General features: G+C 41.2%; 1 protein-coding gene across 1 annotated transcript in view; it reads right to left on the bottom strand.

Annotated features, from left to right (window-relative positions):
* Nucleotides 1–26,891, bottom strand: part of GRIN3A (glutamate ionotropic receptor NMDA type subunit 3A) — a 567,581-nt gene that overhangs the window by 196,067 nt on the left and 344,623 nt on the right. Inside the window, exon 4 of the mRNA XM_085641297.1 lies at nt 24,047–24,192. Coding sequence (XP_085497423.1) covers nt 24,047–24,192 — 146 coding nt within the window. The remainder of the gene's footprint in view (nt 1–24,046; nt 24,193–26,891) is intronic.

The following is a 26,891-nucleotide window of genomic DNA, read 5'->3' as shown; positions in this document are numbered from 1 at the left end:
TGTGTCTGATGGGTGGGCATGTTGTTTGGCATGTTGAATGTGAGTCTGTGACGTGTGCATTCCCAAAGTTTTGATTTGCATGATTGTGGAGTTGGGGAGTGTGGTGTGTTTATTTGGTACATGCCACCGAGCAGTGCATTTCCATGTGTGCCATCCTGTTAGCGCTGGTTGAGGATGGACTGTCGGTAGAAGTAGGAATCATGCACACTGCCTGGGTAGTTGGCGACGACGTTGGTGGCGATTCCTCAGTGGTACATTATTGCCTGCACATTGATGGAATGCGTGTGCTTTCTGTTGCGGTAATTGAGTGCAGTGTCACCAGGGGGCACATGTAGGACATGTGTGCAGTCAATTGCCCCCTGACACATGCAGGAAGCCAGGTATGGCGTAGACGCCTTGCTTGGTCTCTAGCTGTTCATGTGCAGTGTGGAGGAGTATGGTGTTGGGGTACCAAGCTGATGATGGCATCCAAGACAGTTGTGATGAACTTTGATAGGGCTGGCTGTGAGACTCCTCCGACTCTGGCAGTTGTTGGTTGGAAGGTCCCAGAGGCCAACATGTGCAGCACAGCCAGCAGCTTTGTCTGCGGAGGGATGTTGGTCTGTCCGCTGTGTTGGTACCATCAGCCTGTGGGCAATGGTGGTCAGGATGCGTAGGATGGTAGTACTTTTGAGCCTGTAGTGGGCAATAACATTCCCCGGTGTTGGGTCTGTGATGTTGGTGAGTTTTCTGGAGGTCTGCTGTCTTGGTCTGCGCTGCCTCTATGGTGGTCCGGGGGGATGGGGGGGTACGGGGGTGGGTGGCGGTCATGGGTGTGGTGGCGGTAGGTGTTGTGGCCCTGTTGGGGCTCCGTGCAGCATGATCAGTGGCTCCATGGCATCTGTTGGTCTTCAGGTGTGGCTGTGGTCTGGGCTTCCTTGTCTGGTGCCGGTTGTCGTCCGTCTTTGCACCAGGTCAGAGCAGGTGTTAATTTCCTGCTGCTAACGCGCCTTATAGCATGTTTTGTGTTCTTATCCTAGATCTGGCTGGTCGTTGAGAATGTTGAGATGTGGTGTTGTCGTGGCTTTTTGCTCGGGAACGCCTGCTCTGCATCTCATTAGCGATAGTTGCCGGAGTCATCCGTGGCGATGTTTTTTAAGGATGCTATCGCCGGAAAACTGGTGATATCAGCTGTTTGCACCAGCTTGTGAATGGGGCGATAACTTTTTGTCTGCAATAAGGTGCCAATAACTCGGCAATAGATCCTTGAGAATATGCCCCTTTGTGTTTTCTTGGAGTCGCAGTTCTATGTCACTAAAATCTTTTGTATCTGGAATGTTCTGTATTGCATGATGTGTATTAGTCATGTTTTTTATTAACATTGATGTCTTTAATCACATATGATATATGAAGTTTAATATATTGTATACCATTTGTTGTAACTTATTTAAGTCTTTGTCATTTTTTTGTTATTGTTGATCTTTACGGTCAGTGTGTGTGTTATTAATTGTTGGTCCGAACTTTTGAGAGGACAAAATGATATCCTTAAAAATGTCTTTCCCCGTGGCAGAATCACTGTGCATATATTGTTAAAATCAACAACAGCAAAAAATGCAGTGCATTATTCATGATACTTAAAACAACAGTGTTTTTCAGTCCTATAATTTAGAAGTGTTGATTTGTTACAGGCGAGCACTATTTGGCTAGCAGCAGGGGGAGGCCGTGCTACCATAGCAGCTGCTCTTTGGAGACTCCTGTATTTCAGTTTATTCCAAATGGCCCTTTTAGGTTGGCTCCCCATCAGATGAGAACTTTGAAACCATGAAGTCTTCAAAAGATGGCTTGAATCATTAAAAGTAATTACATTCTTTGCGAAAGGAGTGAATCAACCTAGGAGACACTCTCTGTAGACCTACTGTGATTTATGTTTTAGCTATTATCAGGGAGCTTTGAATTTCAGATGTAATGTGCCCTCATGTAAAAAGAAAAAAGAGAATGTGTTAGTAATTTCTACTCATGTTCCAGTGAAATGAAAAAGACACATTTTGTAATTTGAGTTTAATACTTATGTGATTTTATTATGTTTTCCAACAAAAAAGGAAGAAAATGCTGAAATTAAAATCCAACCTATTATGTTACAGTTCTTTGCACCATATTAACAATGGCAATATGATTAGTGTACCTCTTCAATATAATGCTTTATTCTTTGAGAAAGTACAGGCTGTGCAACTGAAAGATCTTTACATATACAGATGATGAAAGCAAATACTGCAAAAGGGTACATTTTTTATTCAATTCCCTGTATTTATATAAGGCTTTTGTTAAAGAAAATTTAAAAAGTTGATTTTCAGGACTCAGCAGTTGTATTTGATAATAGGATGCTCTATACCACACACAATGGCATGGATATATCTTGAGCTCCTTCCTGGGATCGTCATCCTAGCATACAGTTACTTATGTGCATTACTTTGATGCAGTTACTAGGTTGTATTTTAAGTTTTCCGTGCATCATCTTTTGAGGTTGGTCTTGTTGCAGTTACCACTACGGTGGTAAAGCTCAGTGACAGCAGTTAACCCATGTCCATGCAGTTGACTGGAATTGTCACCAACCACTGTTTGTGCTGTTAGTACTATTAGTGGGGCACATGCCCAGTACTTACATAACCAGATTCCCTGACATGTTGGGTTAGGAATTTGGTCCCAATGCATCAGGAAATGGACTGCTGCAAGGCTTTAAAAGAAGACCAAAAATGGTTTACTTGGCTTTCTTACATAGTACTGGTACCTTAAAATGCTAATAGACTAGCCAGCCTTCGCCTCGCCCATTTTTGGGCCATTAATCCACATTTTGCCTCTCCTCCACCTAGTCCATTCCACATTTACTACAAAGTAGTATACTAGTATTTGTGGAAGTCTCCGCTGTGGCGGAGGTCTCCTCGGAGAAGATAGGAGTGGCGAGGTTTCCATCCGTAGGCTAGTAAATTGCATTTTGTAGTGTGTCTTTTTTTTTAAAACGTATTTTATTGATTTTCTATAACATTAGCATAAGCAGAAAAGGTCTCACATTGTCACATTGTAATCATGCAACTCATCATATACAGTTCCAGTATTTGAATATGAAGTCCCTGTAGGGTATTTGGTTCCCTTACACATACCTTGTGTAACAGTGTGCAGTCTCGTATTCACATTAAGTAATGTTCAGTTCTATTGGCCTATCTTGTTATGGTTATCCATTCTCGACCTTTGTAACTCAACCAATATATATGTCAATGCAAAATCAAACAAATTCGGATAAATACATACTTCGTTTTGCCTTTTGTAGTGTGTGAGTCCTAGTACTTTATCTACTCAAAATATAGCTTGTGAAGCAGGCCCAGCATCTTTTTTTTTTCTTTCTTTTTTTTAAGTTTCAAAAACCTTTATTACCATCTCACAGCAATGGCCCAGCATCTTTAACCAAGGTCCACAACCTATACATTTAGAAGAAGATAGAATAATACATCTTGGTCTGCTAATGTAAAATGTGACATTGGGTTCGGCACAATTATTTTTTCAATTCTCTTTCCCTAAATGGGAAATATTTTTCCCTGTGGAGTGATCCCATCACCTACACTCCCACAAAGTGTGAATTTACTCCTAGCCAGAGTTAAAAGGAATCATGGCGGAGTGTGTAAACACTCAAAAGCCGCATATTTGGATGTATTCACAAACCTTCCAGGCTAACCGCCACTTGAAACACCTACTCTCTACCCCCTGCTTGATATTTACTTCTGTGTATTATTACACAATCATGGAGCAATAATGCTACGAATGAGTGAAAGGGTTCTATCTGCAAGGCCACTTTTGGTCAATCACTAAGCCAGAAACCTAATCATATGTGTGTCCAAGACAAGCTTGGCGCAAAGGACTCTGGGAGGCAGGCCCATTCTCAACAGCTACGCACGAACCAAGGCTCGCTGTGGTGTGTTTGTTCCAAATAGTTTCCGCAGCAGTTTACATTCTGTAGTATATATACACTTATTTTGTGTGGAATGCAAGGCCACCAGAACATATAATAAAATAGGGGGGAGGGTCATCAATATAAACGCTCTCATTAAAGAATTAAAGAAAGACCCGTCCATTGGTTGGATATGTTAAGATTTGAGTCCTGTTGATCTTTTAGCAGCAGACCCTCTATGTTTTCCTAATTGTCAGCAGAATATAACGTCACACGGGTATAATAAGGCTTCCTGACTTCTCCTTTGTTTTGCTTTCCTGATCACGTTGGATGGTTTCTACCTCGTCCCAATGCCATCATCTTTGATTTTAGTATATTTAAGTTTAGACAATTTCTACTGTGTTTTCTGCTAATGCAAACAATATATGTTGAAAACCTTGGGCCCGACTCACAAAAGTAATCTGAGACGAAATCCTAGCTTTAAGACTTTCAGTATTCACAAAGGGCATTTAGGAGTAGTACAGTTAGGATTTTGTCTCAGTTAAACTTAAGTTTTGGTCTTAAGTTAAACTTAAGACCAAAACTTAACGTTAATTGAGACAAAATCCTAACTTTCCGACTTTCGGTATTCACAAAGGGCATATGGGAGTAGTAAAGTTAGGATTTTGTCTCAGTTAAACTTATGTTTTACTTAAGTTAAATTTAAGAAGTTTAGCTAAGACAAAATCCTAACTTTACTACTCCTAAATGCCCTTTGTGAATACCGAAAGTCATAAAGTTAGGATTTTGTCTCAGATTACTTTTGTGAATCGGGCCCCTTCTGTCCTTCATGGCGTCATCCTGGCACTTTCTTTCTGGGACGTGAGGTGAGTGATGGAGTGTGATTGTGGGACTAACGAGGAGTGTTGGATCAAAATCCATCCTCCTTTATTTCATCCACAAGCTACTATGATCGATACTGACAAACGAGGCCAAATAATGACGGAATACCACCTAAAACTTGGGTTCTCATTGTTTCAATGGTTTTTCTAGTACTTTTTTCTGTAATTACAATAGCAAAGTTTTTTGAGCGTGTATTAACTATTTAGGTTTTTCAAGGGGTCATGGGCAAAGATAGTCTAATCTAATTTCCCTGACTGACGACTCCTTTGTCACTCATCCTCCTATCAGTGATCCCTCCAATACAATGTGATATTTCTCACTTGTGAGGTGTATCTTTACAGCCTTTCCTGCCTGCTGTATTACATCTTTAAGCATGGCCTTGGTCACTGGGACGAAGCACTGTGATTTCATTTATTTACAAATCTTTGAGTAGCATTGACCAGGCATCGTGTTTTTCGTAGTGCTGTACCACAAGGCGGACAAATGTACATAGAAAATCTGCATAACAAATAGGAAGGTACTAGAATACTGCAGATTACATATCATCTGACAAAAGTATCATGTCCTAAAATGTGTTTGCAAAAATAGAGCACCGCTGGAATTGATAATATAAACCTACTTCCCTTGGAACAACATTATTGTCCAAGGTATTCTGACATACAACTCGGAATAACAAGAATGCAAACATTTTTAGGAGAAAGTGCCAAACTTTGATCTTTAATCTTTTTGGTTTTGATTTCAAATTTGTAATCCAACAAGGGGCTTATTTATGTGAGGCTTGCGAAACCGGAGTGTCACTTTTTTTGATGCTCTGGCTGCGCAAGCCTCCTAGTCATATCTATGAGGTGACATAAAGCCACTCTGCGTAGCTTTGCATGGCCTCATAGACATGGAGTAAGACAAAGCAGTGCATTTCACTGCCTTGCCTTACTCTGCGTCAAGGAGGCATTACATGGGTGTTGCAGTGGGTGTTCCCATGCTACACCCATGGATTTTGACGCTGCCCAGATTTACTTAATCACGTAAACCTGAAGCAGTGCCAAAACCTTATGCCGCCCCAGAGCAGGTGTAACGAGGAGAAATATTTTTATTTTTCCTCGTTTTTTTCCTCTTTCCGTAGAAAGAGGAAAATGCCCCTCTGGATTATTTTTGTACAGGAAGGTGTGCCTTCCTCCTCAGAAATAATCCTGCCTGCAACGGAGGAACACTTGCACCATAGTGCAAGGGTACCTACATTGGTGCTAGGCAGCAAATTGTGAGCCAGCTCAGGGGGAAGGGACAGGAAAGCACCGTATCTCATACATTTGGAGCCTTCCTGCCCTTTTACATTGGTGTAGGGCAGCGCAGCAAGAAGACATGTGTTGCTGCCCAATGGCAATTCCTCATAAAAGAGGCACATATGTCCTTTTTCTCTTTGCTGTGTATGCTCTGCCTAAACATAAGGTCTCTTTTCTTTTGGGATAAATTCGGCTCTGTTACATTATCATTGTTAGGTTTCACCTCGATATTCAGTGATTAAGAATTTGAGCTAAATCACAAACATCCTCTATGCTGTACCAGTGCAACCTGTGTATCCAGTTGGTATTAGTAAGGTTTATGTATCTGTCAGAGTTAAAGGGAAAACCAACCTTGCATGCTCTAAGTGTGGTGTGTCTTGCTAGGTGAAGATCCTCGAAGGCTCAGGGGGGCATCTATTAGACATTCACAATGGCAGACTAAATCATTAAAAAACGAATAAAATGTATATTGTTGTGTTACTGGTTTTGTTATTGAAGTGCTTGATAGAGTCAGCTCAACTACTATATCGACTAATGTACATTCAACTTGATATTCTTGTTGCATTTAAAGCATCACATATTTGTTTTTATTGATCAACAGTTTTTGTAAAGCACTGTCTCACAGCTGGAACTGTTTGAAAATTAAGTTTTGGCAAATGTGTCTTCCTCAGTAGATATTGAGTTATTTCAGAGTAGCAAATCATTGGATTCTAGGAGCAGGGGTAATAGATAAACACTTCTGAATTCAATTAAATTAAAATCAATTCAATTCATCTTTATTCACTTCGAAGCATGAACCATAACAGACAATAAAATCATACATTGTTGTTAATAAATACAAATTGGAAAAATTGATACACGCTGTTGCTGTCATCCGGACTACGTGTCCCAGGAACCTTTGACCACTGATTGCCTTGAAGGCACAGCCACAGCCACACTGCGCTACAAAGCACAGAAGGGCATACCATTGCTGGGGACGCTGCTGTTGGGACTACGTGTCCCAGGAACCTTTGACCACCGGATGTCGTGGAGGCAGGGCAACAGCATGGCGAAGCATGGGCTAAGGGTGGGCCTGTCTGTGACCGTCAGAGGCCGGAGAAGGCTGGGCCCCCTCTTTTGGGTCTATGTATTCTCATATGAGGTTGTGTATAGACGGCGGGGAATACTTCAGTTTACATTAGCCTGCTGGTAGGTGGGTTGCGCGTTATATCTAATAGCAGTACTTCCTGCTGTGTTCTTGATTTCTGTGACATTAGCCTTCTGGTCCCCCAGTCTTGGGTCCCCATTTTGATTGCATTCTACATTGATAATGTGACTGCACTAAGCGCACACTTGCATCACTGGGGTATATCAGCAATTTGATCTTTTGAAACTAAAGAGCGTTCATGTTTCCTACCAATATTTTTCTCCTTAAGACTGACTGTAGAAACTAGCATGGACTATGGGAAACGTAGAATCCCTCTTGATACGACAAAGTCCGCCTCAACCAGTACTGAGGATGCCTTTTTACGTGCTGTAGGGGTAATTGATAAGGAGATTGCGCTGGCCAAGCGTCGACTAACTCTCTCTTCTATCACTTCACCATCTTTTGGATCATAAGGAGCCGTCCCTTTTATCTCCTCAGCTTTGGACTCTCGGCCCGCTCTTTCACCCACATCAAATATGTTTCACATGGGTTACCCTCCTGCTTCTCCTTCCCCCTAGCCCCCCGTTAACCTGCTGTTAATTTTCGATTTCACCTTCGGAGCCTGAAGTTCGGGTGGATGTTATCACTGATGCTGGAGTGGGTAATAAGAGGAAGGAGTCTGCTGTGCCACACAAGGCTTCTGGTGTAGTGAGGAAAAGGAAGCTTCCTGAGGTTATCAACAAATCTAACCACCCAAGGGTTAGTGACAACCAAAGACCAGGGGTGTATGATTTAATCTCCAAGGATAAAGACCCATTAGAAAGTTCACTGGATTCCCTGTATTTAAAGCTAATTGCCGCCCTGGATGCTAAACTGGAACCAATTAGCTCACGCTTAGTCAGTATCTAACTGAAGCTTAATCAGCATAATCAATCTTTACCCAATACCTCTGCTTCTACCAATGCTCTTAGCTTTGACTGCCAGCAGCCTGGCCAAACTGTAAGGGGCGGAAATCTCCTAACTGTTAAGAAAAATACTGAACCTATACCATCTAGTTCACACATTCATCATATTGAGAAGGTCTGTTCTGTTTACTCTGTTATTGGAGCTGGCTCAACTTCTCTCTTATTCACAGCGGTGAACGGGGTGCCAGGTGGGGGGGGGGCGTCCAACCAAACAGTCAATCACAGGGGATGTGTCCTGATGGGCGCATCAACATTAATTCCGGTCTTGAGTCACTGCCCCCTCTGCCCAATAGTACTGTTCTTAACTTACCACCGGATGCCACTCCCTAAGCTGTTGTGTTGGAAAATGTTCCTCCACTTAAGCCTGGTGCTCCGGAAAACTTTACTCAATTGAAGAACAAGGTACTACACTGGATAGATTCAAATTCATCATTGGTGCCTTGAGCAGGTGGATGGATCAACATGGTTCGATGAATCAAATGGCTGGACAAAGATGTGAAACCCTTTGATGGAGACTGTGTAGTTCTAAACTTCAATAGACCGTTTGTGGCTGAAAAAATTCTCACCTCAGTCAGGTGCCCCTATGTCAGTGGTCCATTCACTTCCATCATGGCTCTTCGTGTGCATTTTTTATAGACCCACTTCTGTGGGTTGTGTCCCACAGCCAAATCAGTGGGAGTTTGCAAGGTGTACTGCCAGTCCCAGAAGGGGTCCCTATGTCCTGTGTGAGCTGGGTTACTCTAATAGATGTGCACCTTTCTGGCCGATTGTGATTGACTGGCAGGACCTGAGTATCTGGACATACTGTTTGATTTTAAATGCATATTCTGGAATGTGGTGGGAGTTCTAAGTAAGGTGAACAACGTCAACTGGTGTAACATAATTAATCATTTTTAACATTGTCTGTTTGCAAAAAACCTGGTGCAGGGATATGGTCTGGATTAGTGGGTTTTTCTCAATTATTATCCCGGCGGAAAACTCTAAAGGTGGCCATTTTAAAGGTGGCCTCTTAACTCTAATATCAACATCTTTGCAAAAGAGGATTATTAAAACTTATCTGGAGTCACCTCAATTTTAAATGATACTTATTAGGTTTGAACCAAGTCAGTATTGCACTTTCTTTTGAACAAACAATAAATCACCTTCTTGACAACCTTGGTTCAGACTATCTTATAATATGGGGAGGTGATTTTAATTGTAAACTGTGTCATGTGACAGAGTTGGCGGTTGTGGCCAGTTGGGGTGGGTTACTGAGTTTTTTTTTCACTTTGAACATACCTTCTGTGGGGCTATATTCAGTTTGATATTGAGAAAGCTGTCTCTGTACTTAATGATAGACCTTAATAGCCATGCCACTACAGAGCATATTTCCTTCCTGGGAGACGCAAAGGTAGCCTTATCGACTTTATAGCACTGTCTCAGTTATAGTCCAAAGAATATTGTCTTTTTGTGATTCCACAAAATTGCATAAGCGACTATTACCCTTTATGTTTGTACTTTGATACTGGCCAGATTATTCAACCTCAGGCCGTTCTCAACACCCCACCAACATATAATACAAATAAGGGGATCTTACGTAGAAGGGCCACAATAAATTCTCTCTATATTCTTGAGGAAATATTAAAAGTAAGTCCACTGTTAACTTGCTTAGATGATGAGCTGAAACCTAAGATCATGTTGTAGGTGTTTGAGGAAATCTGCCAGACAACTCCTAGACAATTTCTAACCTCCTTACGATTCAGTGTAGGAAGGAGTGGGAAAATAGGCCTCATAGATGGTTCGATAGATATTGCCCTAGGGCACATAGGATCCTTATACACACTTTAAAACAAGCCCCTAGAGATCAGGGGTGGATTAGATTGTGCATAAATCAGTACAAACTAGCTATTGCTCAAAGAAAGATTGACCTCAGATGTGGGTAATCTATACGTAGCTAGCTTAAAGAAAGACTCCTGTCTCCTTTGGAAGTCTGTAAGTGATCCCTTCCTTTAAGATGTTCAGAACATTCAGATGAATGTCGTCGTTCCCCCACCAAGAATGGGTTGAGCATTTTACTAATTTAGACAGTTGTATCGATGGAGCTAATTGTCACTATGAACAAGGCCTTCCCACATCATCAGGGGTTAGTTTGGAGATCGTCCCGTAGGAGAAATTAGGCCTCCGGCCCTGATGGTGTACCAATAGATCGTTTTTTAGACATACCTGACTTGTAGATCCCGCTTCTGACCAACATCCTGAGAAGTGTGGACATTGAGGGTCTTCCCAAATCTTGGCTGGGCTCACACATAATACCCATCGTTAAAAAAGGCAACAGATCTGATCCCTGACCGCCGAATTTCCTTAATAGCTACTACAGCAAACTTATGAGCAGAATCCTTCACGAATGCCTGGAAGTATGGGTTAATGAGAAGGGTTGCTTTTCTCAAATTCTGTACAGGTTTAGACAGGGATTCGGTACAAGGGTGCAATGCCTCAATCTCCACTTGGTTATCTCAAAACACACCATGGTCAAGAGTGGTTTCATGGATTCAACCTCCGCATTCGACTGGATGGACCGAGGGAAACTCTGGGCCAAGATGTTAAACATTGGTTTTGATTCTGCCCTGGTCCACTGTCTTTCTTCACAATAGTGTGATTGGCTGGGTGAGGTATGGGAAGAATGGCGAACTCAGCGACCCAATTGAAATGGAGGGATGCATACTGGCCCCTTACTTATTCTGCTTATACATTAACGATCTTGAGGGATTCCTCAGTGCAGAAGAGGTCGATGTTCAAAAGGTTGCCCCAGGAAGCTACCCGCTCTCCTATACGCTGAGGACTGTGTTTTTTTTCTTTATTTTTTTTTCTTTATTTAAGCCAATAGCCATTGCAAGAACAAATAAATTAACAAAAAATACAAGATAGTAGAACATAAGCCACTTTGATCAATCCAAACATATACAAATCAAAGTAACTAAAACATAGAAGTCGGATGCTTCCTCCAATCTATATTGGAAATAAGTACATACAGATTGTTTCACAGAGGGAGTAACTATGTTAATAGTATCACATACCAGCATCCCGGAGATCATCTTTAAGCTGTTATTGGTGTTAGATGCTCTATAAGAGCCCCCCAAATCTTGATGCCCAGTCTCTGTTTCTGTAGCCCTTTAATAGCATACAGACTAGTTTCCAGTTTACATATAGCATATAGCCTTCCTCTCCACATTTCAAAGGTAGGGGGTTCTTTCTACCGCCACAGTGATGCTATGCATAATCTAGCCACAGCGATATATATTAGATACCTAAATGCATACATTTCATGTGCTAACATACCATCTTCCAAAACTCCCAACAACAATATAACTGTAGGGGTTATCACAATCTGTGCCCCTGTAACCTCCGTCAAAAAGGTCTGCATCATATTAATTAATTGTTTCAATTCTGGACACGTTGAGAACATGTGGACTATATCTGTCTGATCCATCCCACACCGAGTACATTTATCTTCATTTAGGCCACCCTAACGTGCAATTTTTGCGAGAGTATAATATAAATTGAACATGGTCTTGTATTGTTGTGTTTTAAGGCTGGAGGAGATTAAAAGTTTATCAGCCAGTGCGATAGGTTCTTGTAAGATATTTCCTCCAAGGAATAACCCGATGTTCCATTTAGCTTTCTGTACCTCAAGATCATCATTTTGTATTGTGGTAGGTGTTTGATATAAGTTACCAATCCTTCTCCGACCCCTCACTACTTCTAGCAAGTTATTTTTCTGTGCCAGGCGTGGAGTATCCCCTCTTTTTAATAAATAATCACAAATCTTCAGGTATTTAAAAAAGTCGGTTTTAGGAAGATTGTACTCAGACATCAATGAAGAGTATGCCCTGACACCACTACTGTCTACTAAGTCTCCCAGAGTCTGAATACCCTTGCGTCTGCATCTGTCCACAATAGCATCAGAAAAGATAGAGGGCAGTAGTGCTGAAGCATCAGTGGGGGTATAAAAATTGACCCTACCAATCTGCAGATATCTTCGAATCTGAAGCCAAGCCTTATGGGCAGCCTGGACCACCTTGAAGCGAGTTTTTGGGTAATAACTGGGCTCAAGAATCTGAAAAAAACTCCTCTCTGCTTTGGGGCCCAATAATATCTGACAAATATGGGCAATTTCATCTGCCTTATCCTTGCCTTCCCCAACTAGCAGAATTCCCATTCGTTGTAATAGACATGGCCAGTAATAAAACTGGAAGTTGGAAACTGCCCAGCCCCCTCGTGATCATGGAAGGGTCATACATTTCATAGCTCGGCGGGGTTTGCCCTGGGCCCACAGAAAACTGCTACATATAGATTGTAATTTCTGAATCTGCTTCCCTGCAAGTTCTAATGGGACCGCCCTAAAAAAGTATAGGACCCTTGGCAAAATATTCATTTTTAGGATGTTACATCTTCCCAGCATTGACAAGTGTAGGCCTTCCATTCTGTCTAGTTCCTTTTTGATCGTACGCAACATGAGGTCCTAATTGGACAGAACCATCGTACCTAGGCTTGCATTGAGACTCACCCCTAGATACGTTGCCTCCTTCGTGACTCTAGGATCATTAAAAAGTGCTTGATCTGTGCATATGACCTGTGTCTTGGCCAAGTTTAACTTGTAGCCTGAACTCCTCCCATATATTGATACTATTTGTTCTGTCTCTACCAAAGTCAAAGCTGGATCCGGTGACAGTATCGTTATATCGTCTGCATATGCTAATATATTATCGCAAAACAACAGTGATTGTAACAAAAAAATACAAAATAAGTTTTATTATACATCAAATTTATATAAAAACATTATAACATTCTTACAGAAACTTGCGTATCCATCATACACACTTCCAATCATACTATCAATTTGTACAAAAACATATGAATTTGTTAACAATAATACATGAATACTTGATATTGTAGAAAAGGGGAAATAAATACAAATTGTGTAGCACAATTTTGATTGACAAGAATCTTGGCAATCAAAATTGTGCCACACAATTTGTATTTAGTCCCCCTTTTGTACAATATGAATTATTCATGTATTATTGTTAATAAATTCATATGTTTTTGTACAAATTGATAGTATGATTGGAAGTGTGTATGATGGATACGCAAGTTTCTGTAAGATTGTTATGTTTTTATATACATTTGATGTATAATAAAACTTATTTTGTATTTTTTTGTTACAATCACTGTTGTTTTGGGTTCTACTTGACAGTACGTATAATCAATTTCGTGTTGTTTGGTTACCTTAATTCTGTACAATTATTGTGAATTCCCTATGTTAAGGAACCATATCCTCTTAGTAGGGGGCCCTTTTCTTTACCCTTATGCTAATATATTAACACGTTCCTGCCTGGGGCTCGACGGATGTGTATTTAAGCTGTATTCCAGCAGGTTCAGGAACGGATTAATGTATAAAGCAAATAACAGAGGAGAACAGGGACAGCCCTGCCGGGTACCCCCAGAGGACTGTGTTTTAATTGCAAAAACATGAATAAGTTTACAAAAACTACTAAACAGGTTTAATTTTTTTATGAATGGCTTGGGCTTCAAGACAAACTCTACAAAAGCTCATGTCATGGTTATATGGAAGACATATAACCAATGCCCCATCATAGTAATGGTGAGAAATTCTCATATGTGTCCTCATTCCCATATCTGGGTGTCCCCTCTGATAATAAATGTACATGGACTCACCTGATTCAGACTAGGAACCAAAAACTTGAACCATCTACCAAAGCAGTTTTTAGATTTGCGAGGAAGCTAGACAGCAAACCCCGGGCTACCACGAGCAACATATACAATGTATGGTGACGTGCCATGGCTCTATTTGGAGCAGGGGTATGGGGTTATTGTAATGGGGATGCCCTTCAGGTGTCAGAAAATACATCTATAAGATGACTGTTGCCTGTCCCTAATAGTCTTCCTATATATCTCTGTCTAGCAGATTTGGGACTTGTCCTATTAGTAGATTGTGTTGTAGTAGCACCATTATTATTATGGAGATTGATATGAGTCAAACAAAAAATTGGCTTAAGACCTAATCAAGGACTGCACGTCTTTAGATAATGTACAGAACCTCCCTTGGCTATTTTATGTAAAGTAGCATTTGGCCCTGTTGGGGAGGGAAATTTACTATGTTAATCCACTCTTAATGGCTTCCATCCCCAAAAAGCAACTTAAACGTGATCTTCTTGCTAGATTTACCCAGCACAGGCTAGAGCAGGAGTCTAAAAAGAAGCGGGTATCGGAATGTTTACCTCTCATTAATACTACGTACATGGAACCAGTCACAAAGATTTTATTTCACCAGATTTAGATTTCGTATAGCTCACTTCTAGGTCTCTTCCCCCGGTTCTGCATACCATGATGCGCACCTGGACCCTTGTGATTCAGTAGCGGCCAAATTTCTTCTACACTTTTTTTGTTGTAAATTATACACTTTCCCTCGAAAACAGCTTTTGATTCCCTTATTGAGGCATCTGAATATTAGAAGTTGTACATCGGCTTTGTGTTCTTTACAGCTGCTTCAGGGGGAGTTTATTTGCCTGATGGTTTATAACATTTTATCTAATGGCACCTGTCTATGGAAACTAGTGGGGGAGTAAATAACGGCATCTAGTATTTGTTGCACTTTTATTGACCATTTGTTCTTTTAGACTGAAGTTTCCTCTGGTACACATTTTTATGGTATTTTAGCAGTAATTGTATGCACGCTTTTATTATTTAAGTCAATGAAATTGGAATTTGAATACTTGTTTGATGCTAAGCAAAGTTTTACCGTTTTGAGGTTTAACAGTTTTTTTCGGATGCGTCAATACCTCTTTTTGCTTTTTTAAATTTTGTATGGATTTTAACGATTTTACTGATCTTAACGTATATATCAATGTATGCTTTTATGGTTACACCTTGGTTGTATCCAAATACAGACTATATGACCTTGACCTTGAGATACATTACAACTAGTAAAAGTAGAAGCATACACGCTAACAATTGTACAATATTAATGTTAAAAAGAAACTTAATCGTTCATGTTATTTATAAGAACTTTGCAAACGTTGGCGACTAATAACATTAAAAGCCACACATTCAGCAAGGAAATAATTAAAATCATTCAACATTCGTTATAGTCCCTAAACCTAATTATTATTTTAAAAAGAACATCTGATCTTTCTGACTTGCCATCAAATGTTGCTACAGAAATACGAATAAAATGGGTGTGGAAGTGTTGCAAGCACTGTAGAGCAGGCATACAATGGGTAAGAGACACCTGCTTCACCCCCGGAATAATCGATCTTTTTGTTGGAGTAACGTATAATGCGCAGAAAAATAACAGATGTAAAGTTATTTTGCTTAGAGCATCACAAGGATGTCAAAGTGTCCTTCATCTTGTACTTCAGGGGAAAATAAAGATGGGCTGTATTTAAATGAAATCTGGTTAGAGCAAATCTGTGCTTGGAGTTAGTGACCAGGGAAACGCATCTTGAGAGGGTCACCTTAGCTTCTCCTGCTCCCCTCCTAGCAATCGCTCTGTGGTCAAATAGTGGTTTGAAAGCCCTCCTCCTTACTTCCTGCAGGCTTTCAGGAGTGTCAAAATCCCTAAATTCTCCCAACTCCTTACAAGCATTTCTAATTCAGGCTAACTACAGGAGATCTCCAGCTGCACCGAAGCTTAGGCAATCCTTGACTATGTCTCTATGTGGAGCAACAGCGGGTTTACACCATATAGAATTCCATAATAATAGAATTGATGATGTTAAACAAGCTTCTAAGAGTGGTACACCTAGCTCCTGATAGCAAAGCTTGGAGGAGCAGTTTGCTGAAACTGCTAGAAGACTTTTAAGACATTGATTCTCTACCATCTGTAGAGCACTTACATTTACATGGCCCCAACCGCCCGACCCATATGAGGCAACTGATACACATCTTCCTGGGTAGATAACCAGCAACTCTTTAACTGGTTTATGCCCCAACCTTGCAACAAAACCCTTCATGGCCAGAATCGATTTCTCACAATAAGACCTCCTGATGTTCCTCAAATGCGACCAATTATTCCATCGAACTAAAGTAAACCTAGATAGGAAAAGTTATCAGTTGTAGCTATTTTTCGACCATTTAAGAAATGGGAACACACTTTCATTCTAGCTGGACCTAAAATCATAGTATAGGTTTTACTACAGTTAACACCTAAATGTAAAATATCCATGAAGGTCACAAAGTTATACAGGAGGCATTGCAGACCAATTCCTGTTCTTGGCATCAAAACTGTGTCATTCGCATAAAGCAAAACAGGCAAAGGTCCTTGGTGCAAGCAATTTCACTAAATTGTTGATATGCAATCTAAAGAAAAGAGGAGCCAATGCACAGCCATTCAATACACATCTCTGAATCTCAAATCCTTCAGTGCCTCCCCATTTGTCCCAAACAGGACTCTTGCCTTGATATTTGCATACAGCTGTCTTGCAAGTATGATCAATGACTCATTAATCCCCATTTTCTTTATTATTACCTACAACTTAGCATGCCAAATTCGATCAAAAGCTCATGTGAGGTCCATGAAAGCTAGGTAGATAGATCCTTTTTTGGCCATTTAGTATTTTTTAATTAAAAAGGAAAGATTTAAGCAAAGTTCTCTATTACCAATTCCTTTCCGAGGGCCATATTGCAAGTCACAGATAACGTTATGCTCAACGGCCCAATCTTCTAAATGAGACAATCATAATTTCCCAACAATCTTTAGGGTTGAATCTAACAGAAACATAGGTCTTTATATCCCTTTTTAAAAATATGGATTACGATTGGTTGCCAACAAGAAGTCAAACTGCCATTTCTGGACACAGCGTTCAAATTATTTGTCGATAGCGGTGCCCATAAATCGATCTCACCGAGTGACATATCGAACGCCACCCCATCTGGGCCCGACTCTTTCCCTCTTCTTCTACTAGAAATAGCATAGCAAAATTTCCTTAAGGGAGAATTTAATGGGCTCAAATTCCCATGTCCTTCACCATTCCTCTTTCTGTAGGTGAATACAATCCATGGAGGAAAAGGCAGAATAGATTGAAGAGAAATGGTTGACCCATTCAATAGCAGAACCAGAGTCTCGATAATGGGGGCTTCATGGTCCCCAAAACAGGGAATTAATCACCCTCCAGAAAGCTGAACTATTCGTTAGTTTACTTACATGCAATTTTGCCTCCCATGCCTCATTTTTAAAGGCTTTTTTCCACTTGATAAAAGCATCCTTGTAGAGATATTGAGCTCATTTTACTAATTTGAGTTTCCTGGGAGAATTTTTAAGAGCAGTTTTGAGTGTCCGATGCGCCTTGGAACAAACGTTATCAAAACACACCTTGAAATGATCTTTTCGGTTTGATATCAGTCTTAGAAGAGCCTGTTAGAACTGTCAGCCTTAGGGTGGTCTTCCCCCAAACTTTTAGCTTTCATCCTCCACTTGCTGATCTTGCTTTTGTTAGCTTTAGGAATTTGTGCACTTTACTACTGCTAACCAGTGCTATAGCATGTGTACTCACTCCCTAAAATATGTTAACATTGAATAACTCCCATTTGGCACATTTCATTCATGTATAAGTTCCTATTAAGGTGGTACTACATATTACAATGGCCTGTAAAATAAATTCTATTAGTGGGCCTGCAGCACTTATTGTACCTCCCAGTGCAGCAAGTGTGTGAAGTTTTAAACTGCTATTTTGACCAGCCAAAATAAACCTTTTGCCCGGCCTAAACTTCCCTTGTTGATACATATAATTCACCTGGTTGGTAGGCCCTAAACAGCCCATGAGGTAGGGTGCAGTGTATTTTAAAAGTTGGACATGTACTTTTAAGTGTACTGGTAGTTAAAAACTCAGAAATGTGTTTGTCACTTCTGTGAGGCTTACCTCTCCCTTAGGATAACATTGGGTTACCTTATTACATCCAATACTTGATAACTTTTAATTGGGAGCAGGTGTAATACTGAGTTTGGTGTCTAAAGATTTGTAATTGAAAATCCGCTTTAACGGAAAAGTCGGATTTGAAGTCAAAATTCAGAAATTGCCACATTCCAAAAGTTGGCATTTTGTTGTCCTAACCATATGGTGCTTGCAGCTTGTACCCTGGGGCACATGACTAGCTGTAGCTTGCCAATGGTCTTTGTGTAATGATCCCAGACAGTGAGGCAAAGGGAGGATAGGTATTGGCAGGATGGGCTATCTCTGACCTGATAGGGGGAGCTGTCACCTACTACACAGCACATGACTAAGACTTTGCCTTAGCACCATCACAAAGGATTTGACTCTAGTCTTTTTTGCCCCCAAAAAGCTGGGGCCAGCTCTGGTAGGCAGGACATTCCAAATCCTCATTGGGGTAGAAACCTCCAGTACCTTCATCTGCTTTAAATTGAGCACCAGGTATAAATAATGGACCCTCTGACCCAACTCTTCAGTACACCTCTGGACATGTGAATACTACAGAAGGACTGCTGCGCTGCTCTGCTGCCAGAGGGATTGCTGCCTTGCTGCTTGCAGCCTGCTGTCTAATTGCTGAGAAAGAAGACATGGACTACACCCTTCATCTCAGGCTGAAGTGACTCCTAGGGTGAGCCCATTGACCTCCTGCTCTGAGCTCTAAGGACATTACAAGCTCCAGAGACCTCCCCGCATTTGCCCAGCGGACCTGCTGCCTGGACCTGCAGCTGGACTTTCCTGAGCCCTGATGGCCTCTGCCAAGGTGTCCCCCTATGGTCCTGGACCCTTGATGTGGCATCAGTGGACCTCCCCCTTTAATGAAAGGAGAAATCCTGAAGTTTTAGGCTCTCCGCAAGCAGGCCTATTTGCACCAAGATCTTGCCACCTGTGCTACCAGCTAATATGAAGCTCTGGTAAACCCGACTTTTCATGCCATGGCGATCGCCAGCGGCGCTCGTCAATGTGAGATCCGCACTTTGCGTCACAGCATCGACTGCTCCAGTTGAATGCCAACCTGAATCTCCAGCAATGACCTCCCCTGATGACCAACCGGATCTTCGCGCTGCAGCGAGGACCATCTGCAACGCTCTCCCTGATCCTCACGGCCCCCTCCAGGGCAAACTAAACTCTATAAGCTGTACTTTTGAAGGTAACTATTTCAGAGGGACTAACCTGGTCCCTATATCCAGCTCATGCTTGTGACTTTCATCTGGTCTCGCACAACCTGCTAACCTCTAGTGTTGCTTTATGCTTTTAGGCACTATACTTACCTTAAATCTTTGAAATTGCATAACTCCGGTTCTACTGTTTGGATTTTTGTTGTTTTGATCTCAAATAATTAATACAATTTTTCTAAAATGGTTTGGGATTTTTCTTGTGTTGTATTTTCACTTTATTACTGTTTGAAGTGCTGCATACATACTTTGCACATTAACTCTATGTTAAGCCTGACTGTTTTGTGCCAAACTAACAGAGGGATGAGCACAGATTAATTTGGGGTTTGCTTGTGTTTCACACTGACAAGAATTGTGGTTGCTGCTTGAGTTGGGTTTTATGATCCCCCATTCAGCAACCCTATTTTCTATAGGGCCAGTAAAATTGTATCCGCTAAAAGCTTGTAGTAGTGTATAGTTATAACAGTGTTCGGAGCATCATCCAGACATGAGACCTCCAGTGCTTTATTTTCACTAATAAAAGGCACTAAACATTTTTGAATATCTATACGACACCATTTGACCGACAGCCAATTCCATTTGCCAACCTCCAAACCCTGAGTGTCACTTGTTTTTTGAACCCCAGTTATCTTAATTTCAGTATCAGTGGGTTCTGCTTGCTCACAAACATAGTGCGGACTTGAAAATCATGTATTAACAATTCGTAATTTCAAATACCCAAGATATAGTCAATTATACTGGAATTGCCTCTCCCTGATAAAGTGGGGGCATAGCGTGCAGCAAAGGGCAGATGTCAAACATGTGGCTAAAATTTAATGTAATCATAAAACTGTTAAGAGCTTCAATATAAGCATTATGCAGAAATTGAGTCAAGTTTGCCCCATCAATATCTCCCAAGATGGATACTTGCAAATAGGTGCATTGAAATCATCTAGCCACACTATATATATATTCTCCTCAACCGAGGTCATAAAGTGTTGCAAATCCTTATCTAAAGTCATGATGCTATTTGCACTAGTGTAATCATATAAATTATTATAATAATTAATAAATACAAAATTCTGTCCCTCTTTACACTTAAGTAGAAAAAATTGATAAGACGAGCAGCTGGTTAATGCATTTTTCACAATACATGGAAAAATGTTTGATATCATAGTCACTAAACTCCCCATTTCCCTCCCCTGGTTAAATGGCATAGCGTCTGTGCAATAAGATGTATACCCATCAATGTAAAAAGACTCCTCAGCCTAGGTCTCTTGTTAACACAGAATGGTATAATCATTAATGACTCTCGGCCAGTCAAAATTATTGAGCTTGGATCTAATACTGGCAACGCTCTAGCTTAATACCCCAATACTGCTCATGTTGCTGACTTTTTCGGGTGGTAAGGGAGTCTAAATTTGATACTTGATGATCTCAGTTTACCCAGGGGAACTCATAATGTAGAGCTCAGCTTTCCGAGGGGAAATGAAAGTTATATGTTTAGATACTTGTCAATTCTGGTCACTTAAGGAGCTCAATTGGGTAAATGTATAATACCTCGAGGTATGCAGTGGTTGAGGTACTTGAATGAGGACACGGCGTTCACTTTGACCAGTTAGATCTGCATCCCTCTCATTGTCCTTCCTAATATAATCAGTTGGTTTGTAGACGTAACCCAGGAGAACTACAGAGATTGAAAAACTGAAAGCCATTTTGTTTAACATTCTTTCTACAAAGTAAAAAAGACCTAAAGTTCACCACTACACAGTCATCTTTTGAGGTTTTTGGGCTGCTACCAATTCTCATGGGACACGTCGTATCATGTTGATGCCATCCAGCAGATCAGAATCCCTGCCCAGACTGATTCCCAACCAGTGTCTAACCTTGTTCCATAGCTCTTTCCCGCCCTCTTTAGTATCACTGCGGAACCGAGGGACGTCCTTCAGAACTAGGACATTAGGGGTTGCAGCAGGCGGTAACTGAAGATGGTTAATTTGTACTGTTCTATCAAGTTCCTCTGATGATCTCCATGGACGTTAGAAAGATGGGTAGTGCCAGTATTCTTTTCAGCATGGACAGAAACTCTTTGTTGCATACATCTGTGGGCTTGCGGCGCGGATGAGCCACTTAATTGCCAGGCTTTATGCTCATTATTTCGTTCCCGAGGCTGTCCGTCTTTACAGTGCCCCACTTCAGCCGGGATCCTACTGCTCATTTTATCCTGAATTAATTGAATCTCCTTAATTGTATCTGTACAGTTATTGACAGCCACTTCTAAAGAGTCCAATCTATTGATGATAGCATTAAAACCTTCTTTCATCAGGTTTTCCAATAATCGCATACTACCGGCCACGGCCGCCTGGATCAGCCTTCTAAAAATATCTGATTCCGTTGCTCTAAACAGTTCTCCTGTTAGACTTGGAGAATGATCTTCCCCAGATACCGATTGCTGACTTGATTTAATTTTGCCCTTTTGTCGTGTGGAATGAGGTGCTGATTGGATTTTTTGGCAAAGGACTGTACTCTACGGTCAAGCGATAAAACCTCATCAATAGTCATGGAATCGTTCCCAATGGAGAGGGTAGATGAACCTTTTGGTGGCACGGCGGAAGCAAGAGCACCACTTCTATTGGAATATCCACAGGACTCCAGGGAGAAGACATTTCTGCAACAACTTGTTGCCTAGTGATCAAACCTTTCCCCATAATGCTGATCTCTTTAATTTTGGCCCCCATTGCACTCGTAAGGAAAATCACAGTACTATTAGGGTTATCTCTATCCATAGATGAAGCTGTAAACTTCCTCTTTCCCATCTTAGGCTATTTAAAATAAAGGTGGAAGAATCAAGAGGGGTGGCCCAGCCCAGCCTCTGTCAGGCTCAGACGGGCTCAGATGGACCTGCCTTGGCCTGGGCTCAGACCAGGCACGTCCTGCACATATCCTGCTCTGTTGGGCACCAACATGCTTGATATGGCGACTGGGTTTCTGGCCCCTCCTCCTCCTCCTCCCTAAAGCTGCATTCTGGGACGGCAGGTCCAATGCCCCTAGACGGTGTGCAAAATCCCAAGGGCATCTTGCGACGCGGGGCTACAGCACGTCTGATAAGGTTCCTGGGCATCCGGCCTACCCTCCTCCTCACAGATGCTGTCTGGGATGGCAAGTCCAATGCCTCCAGACTGTGTGCAAAATCCAAAGTGGATAGCCCTGAATTCACTAATAGAAGTATTGCTTTGATTTATGTGTTCTTGTTGGGCTTTCTTGAGCGATGATTATTTATTATTAGAACAATTTATTACATTTTTTAATCACTCAAAAATGGGATATTTTTTCAGATTTCATTAGGCCCTTGCCGCTCCTCAATTTGCCTTCTGTCTAACACACTATTGAAGGTCCTGCCTTGAGAGCAGTGAAAAAAACATGGTCAAAGATGGTGATTGAACACATGCTGATATTCTGATACACAGGTCAAGCTCTCGTAAAGGAAGACAACCTTTGGCCCCCTCCTACTCGGCAACATGCATTATTTTGTATTGTATGGTATGGCCAGGGCACGAGTCGGAGATACACACTTTTTTTTCACAGGGTGAACGCTGCCCACCCTGCCAAAAATGTGGGCCCCACTGAATAATGTGCTGTACTCGTCTCGGTGTTATTTCCAAACATCGGGATACTTTCAGCAGGCCTGCCCATTGTCTGCTTTCCATCTGCTACAAACAACAACGTGCAGGAGGGGGCGGGGCTTTCTTAATTAAGACTCCTGTTGGGCCCAAAACAAAGGCCGAATTTGAGTGGTCAGCAGGCCTCCTTTTGTTCAGTCTCTTGGCTGGGAGCAGTCAGGAGTCTCACACCTGATGCAAATGAAGCGTGGGGGGGAAACAAAGACTCACACCTTGTTAGCACTTCACACATACTTAAGAGAGGCAGCTTTTCACTTTGTTCAGTCTCTGTTTAGGAGATATGCATGCACTGTAACAATACCAGATGTGTTGGTCTTTCCCAGTATTTACACAAAGCAAATAGCATTTATACAGAGCTTACTTGCCCTGAGAAGGGGTTGAAATAATGTAAGTACCACTTTAAGAGCCCTACTCATTCCAATGCAGGGTGTCAGAGTGCTTTACATCAACAGGCGCATATCACATGTAAAATAATTATATAAGTTCGTAAATGAATGTACAGGATGTGTTACATAAAACTGGGGGATAGCAAGGTGTAGAAGTCATTTATCATCTTCCAAAGCTTACTGTGCTATTGTCCTCGCAATGCGCTCAAACGTACACATGATAGACCTGCTAAACATGTATGTGAGGGCTTTAGATCTGATGTCACTTCTTGTGATGCCACTTCCTGTAAAGTCGTGGCTTGGGATGCCACTTTCTATAATGTAAATTCCTGTGATGCCATGTGTGATGTCGTGCGCCGTGATGTCGGGCGCCGTGATGTCGCGCGCCGTGATATCACTTCCATACTGCCAAGCTATGTCTGTCCCCCCACTTCTTTTCTTAGGACTTTTGCCCTGGGTATGGCGACTATAGCCTACGTAAGAATACTTTTCAAAGTTCAGAATCAAACCAAAACCGGGATGGGGAACTCCTCATATGGACAGTAATGCGTAAAGTTTGTCTCAGTGCCTCCTTTAATGTTACTGGGACATGCTCAAACTGAATGTCACTGCTGACACATGTACTCCTAAAGGGACATTTGGATGACAATGTGGTGTTATAAAAGCAAAATGACTCTTACTTTAGGAATTCAACTCCGTCCGATGTGGCGGGTGTATTGTATCTTCTCATGTACTCGTGCATTTCAGGGAAGCTTTTCTTCACATAATCTTCAGCACTGCTTTCTCGGACAGTTCCGAACCGGAAGCCTTGCGAGGGGTGGTGAAGCTAGAAACAAAAAACAGACTGAGAATTCTAGACCTTTAGAGGTGAGCTGAAGTTTAAATGCTTGTTGGAAACGATACAGCCTTGTGACTTGTTCATTAATTGTTTGCGAAGTCCATTGTTTTGTAATGTATTTATGTGCCAATTAACACAATCGTTATAATTTGCATACTCAATGGCAAGGGAATGAGCCCATTTACAACATTAATGAATCCAGATATCATGAAGGGAGACATGAACCATGCAATATTGATTTTCCCACTGTGGGTTATAACTGTTACTGTTAATTTGCCTTTGAATACAAAGCACAAACTGAGTGAACTTGTGTGTGAAGTACCATTAATTTTAGCAGTAAGAAATATATTTGTCAAATTATTCCAGGTTGGATTGGGCAATCAACATGGAAAGTCATTTAACCTGTTCAGTTTAATTGTGAGAAATTGATTCTCTATAGAAACTGGCAAATTCTTCCTGTGTTTGAGGGACTTTGCGAATTAAATGCTAATGCGGATTGAATTCAAGATGTTTAAATGTAATATGAAATCAAAATAATATATCTTTTTGAACGAAAAACAAATGAATTGATGACCAAAGTGCTTTTGTTTTTATTTATCATTATTTAGATAACTTAGGCTGAAATTGAAAAGTATTAGAACATACAAAAAAGGGGTTAAAATGGATACACCAGCTGCAAAATGAACCTTGACTTACTAAATACATATGATTCATCTACGACCCTCATATTTTCTTTAAACTGCATTTACATTTTGCATTAATGAATTGATTTGATTTGAAGAACATCGCAGTGTTCTTTTGCACCGAAGTAACACCTACCAAGGCAATTATAAAAGCACACTAAACCCAAGAAGGGCAACATCACTGATGTATAGGCAACGTCACTGATTTAAAAGAAGCTCATGAATAAAAAGCCTGAAGCCCTGGAGGCTTTGATGGGGCTGCGGGAGGAGGACTTGGGCGATATCACAGACGATGAATGGACGGGGGCATTGTCTGGGCCTAAAGAGGAGGGAAATAAGGCGGGCTTCTGTCTGGTACAGTTGAACATACAACATAGAATCTAAGATACTAGGGAGACGCTGGCTAGGATTGGCAGAATAGACCATGATGCCTGCCTTCGGGTTGTGTAGGCAGTGTTACCGTTATACATACACTATGGGACTTTCCCGCTGTGAGGCTGTACTAGCAGAACGTTTCAGACACTTTGGCCAAGGCTGTAGACCTGAGCCTGGAGGGAAACTCTGTGTCTTAGGAGTGTGGGGGATTATCAAGAGGGTACCAGCTACCAGCGTCTTCTCTGTAATTTAGGTCTTGATTGCGCAACTGTGGGGCTCTTCAATGCTGTATCACTTGGAACGATGGACTATGAACATGGACTGCTGCATGAAAGCTGAGAAATTTCTATATAAAGGGAGGGGTTGCCTGATCAAATTTAAAAAGACCAGGGGCACATTGCAGAGTTATAGTGGCAGCTTATAGTTATATGCATATACTGACTCCCCCCAGGAATACCAGGTATACCTTGTAAGCACTTTGAAAAGCAACACCTGATATCTACTGTATTACATCACATACAAGGTTCCCATAAAAGTCAATGCTCTCTTATGACTGATGTTTAACCAAGCACTGGGTGACGCTGTGTGCTCTGCAGGAAGTATTGATGGTCTTGTTTTGCACTTAAAAAAAAAAAGAACTTAAAAAAAACACTAAACCCAGATATTCTACTGAACAATAGACATTTCTCATTTTCAAGCTTTCTTATACAGAATGTAGCATGATATAGTCTCATTTTTCCCATCACAACGGCCCTCCTTCTGAGATAAGCAGAGTGGTAATTTCACAGCCGTTCTATGGAATTACCACTACACACATTTATCAGTTCTCAATGGTTGCAGAATGGGACTCAGTAAAACCACATTCTCTTCTGCATACGTTTTCTATCTGCCCAAAGCAGGAGGAAGGTGTGAGCTGAAATGTGCATTGAATTCGGTAAACATCATGTGGTCATGACCTGGTCATTTTGGGATTGTTTCAATATAGCAGAAATCTATATTGCTGGTATAGCCGGAGCCACTTAAAGAAAATGGTTGGACATTTCTGACAGAGATATGAGATTCCTGCAGGTCATGTTTTAATCTGCTTTCAACATTAACACAATTTGCTGCTATTGGTCCGCGCAACGAAATTAAAGAAAACGGTCACACAATGCCCATGAATGCCAAATATCCAAAGACAGTACAGAGTAAGAGTTTTAAGGAGGTCTCACCTTTTTCTGGACATACCAGACTTCACAGACATGAGAGAGGTGCATGGAGTCTGAGGAGACCTATTTCGCGAGACTAGAGGTGCTGACAATGTTGTGGCCCTTCCCATTGCATTAGGGTACCTGTTGCATCAGAAAGTATTGTGACTTCCCAATTCAAGATGGCGGAGGAGTACTTACAGTAGTAGTAGTAGTAATAACTTTATTCGATTGTAATCTTTACAATCATAAAAGCAGAATTAATAAACATACATTCAGTAAACAAATTTCATAAACAATTTAAAAACAAGCTATCCAGTTCATTTGTGAGACAGGCAGATTATGTAAACATTATAAACAAGAGAACAGGCAGGATAAACAAGTTAAGAATATAAATAATTATACAAAGTTAAAAAGATTAAAAAGTACAACGATAATAGCA

This window comes from Triturus cristatus, chromosome 2_2 (genome assembly GCF_964204655.1).
Source record: "Triturus cristatus chromosome 2_2, aTriCri1.1, whole genome shotgun sequence".
NCBI classification, from domain to species: Eukaryota; Metazoa; Chordata; class Amphibia; order Caudata; family Salamandridae; genus Triturus; species Triturus cristatus.
The sequence above is the reverse complement of the archived record's forward strand: the minus strand, read 5'-3'. Positions and strand labels throughout refer to the sequence as shown.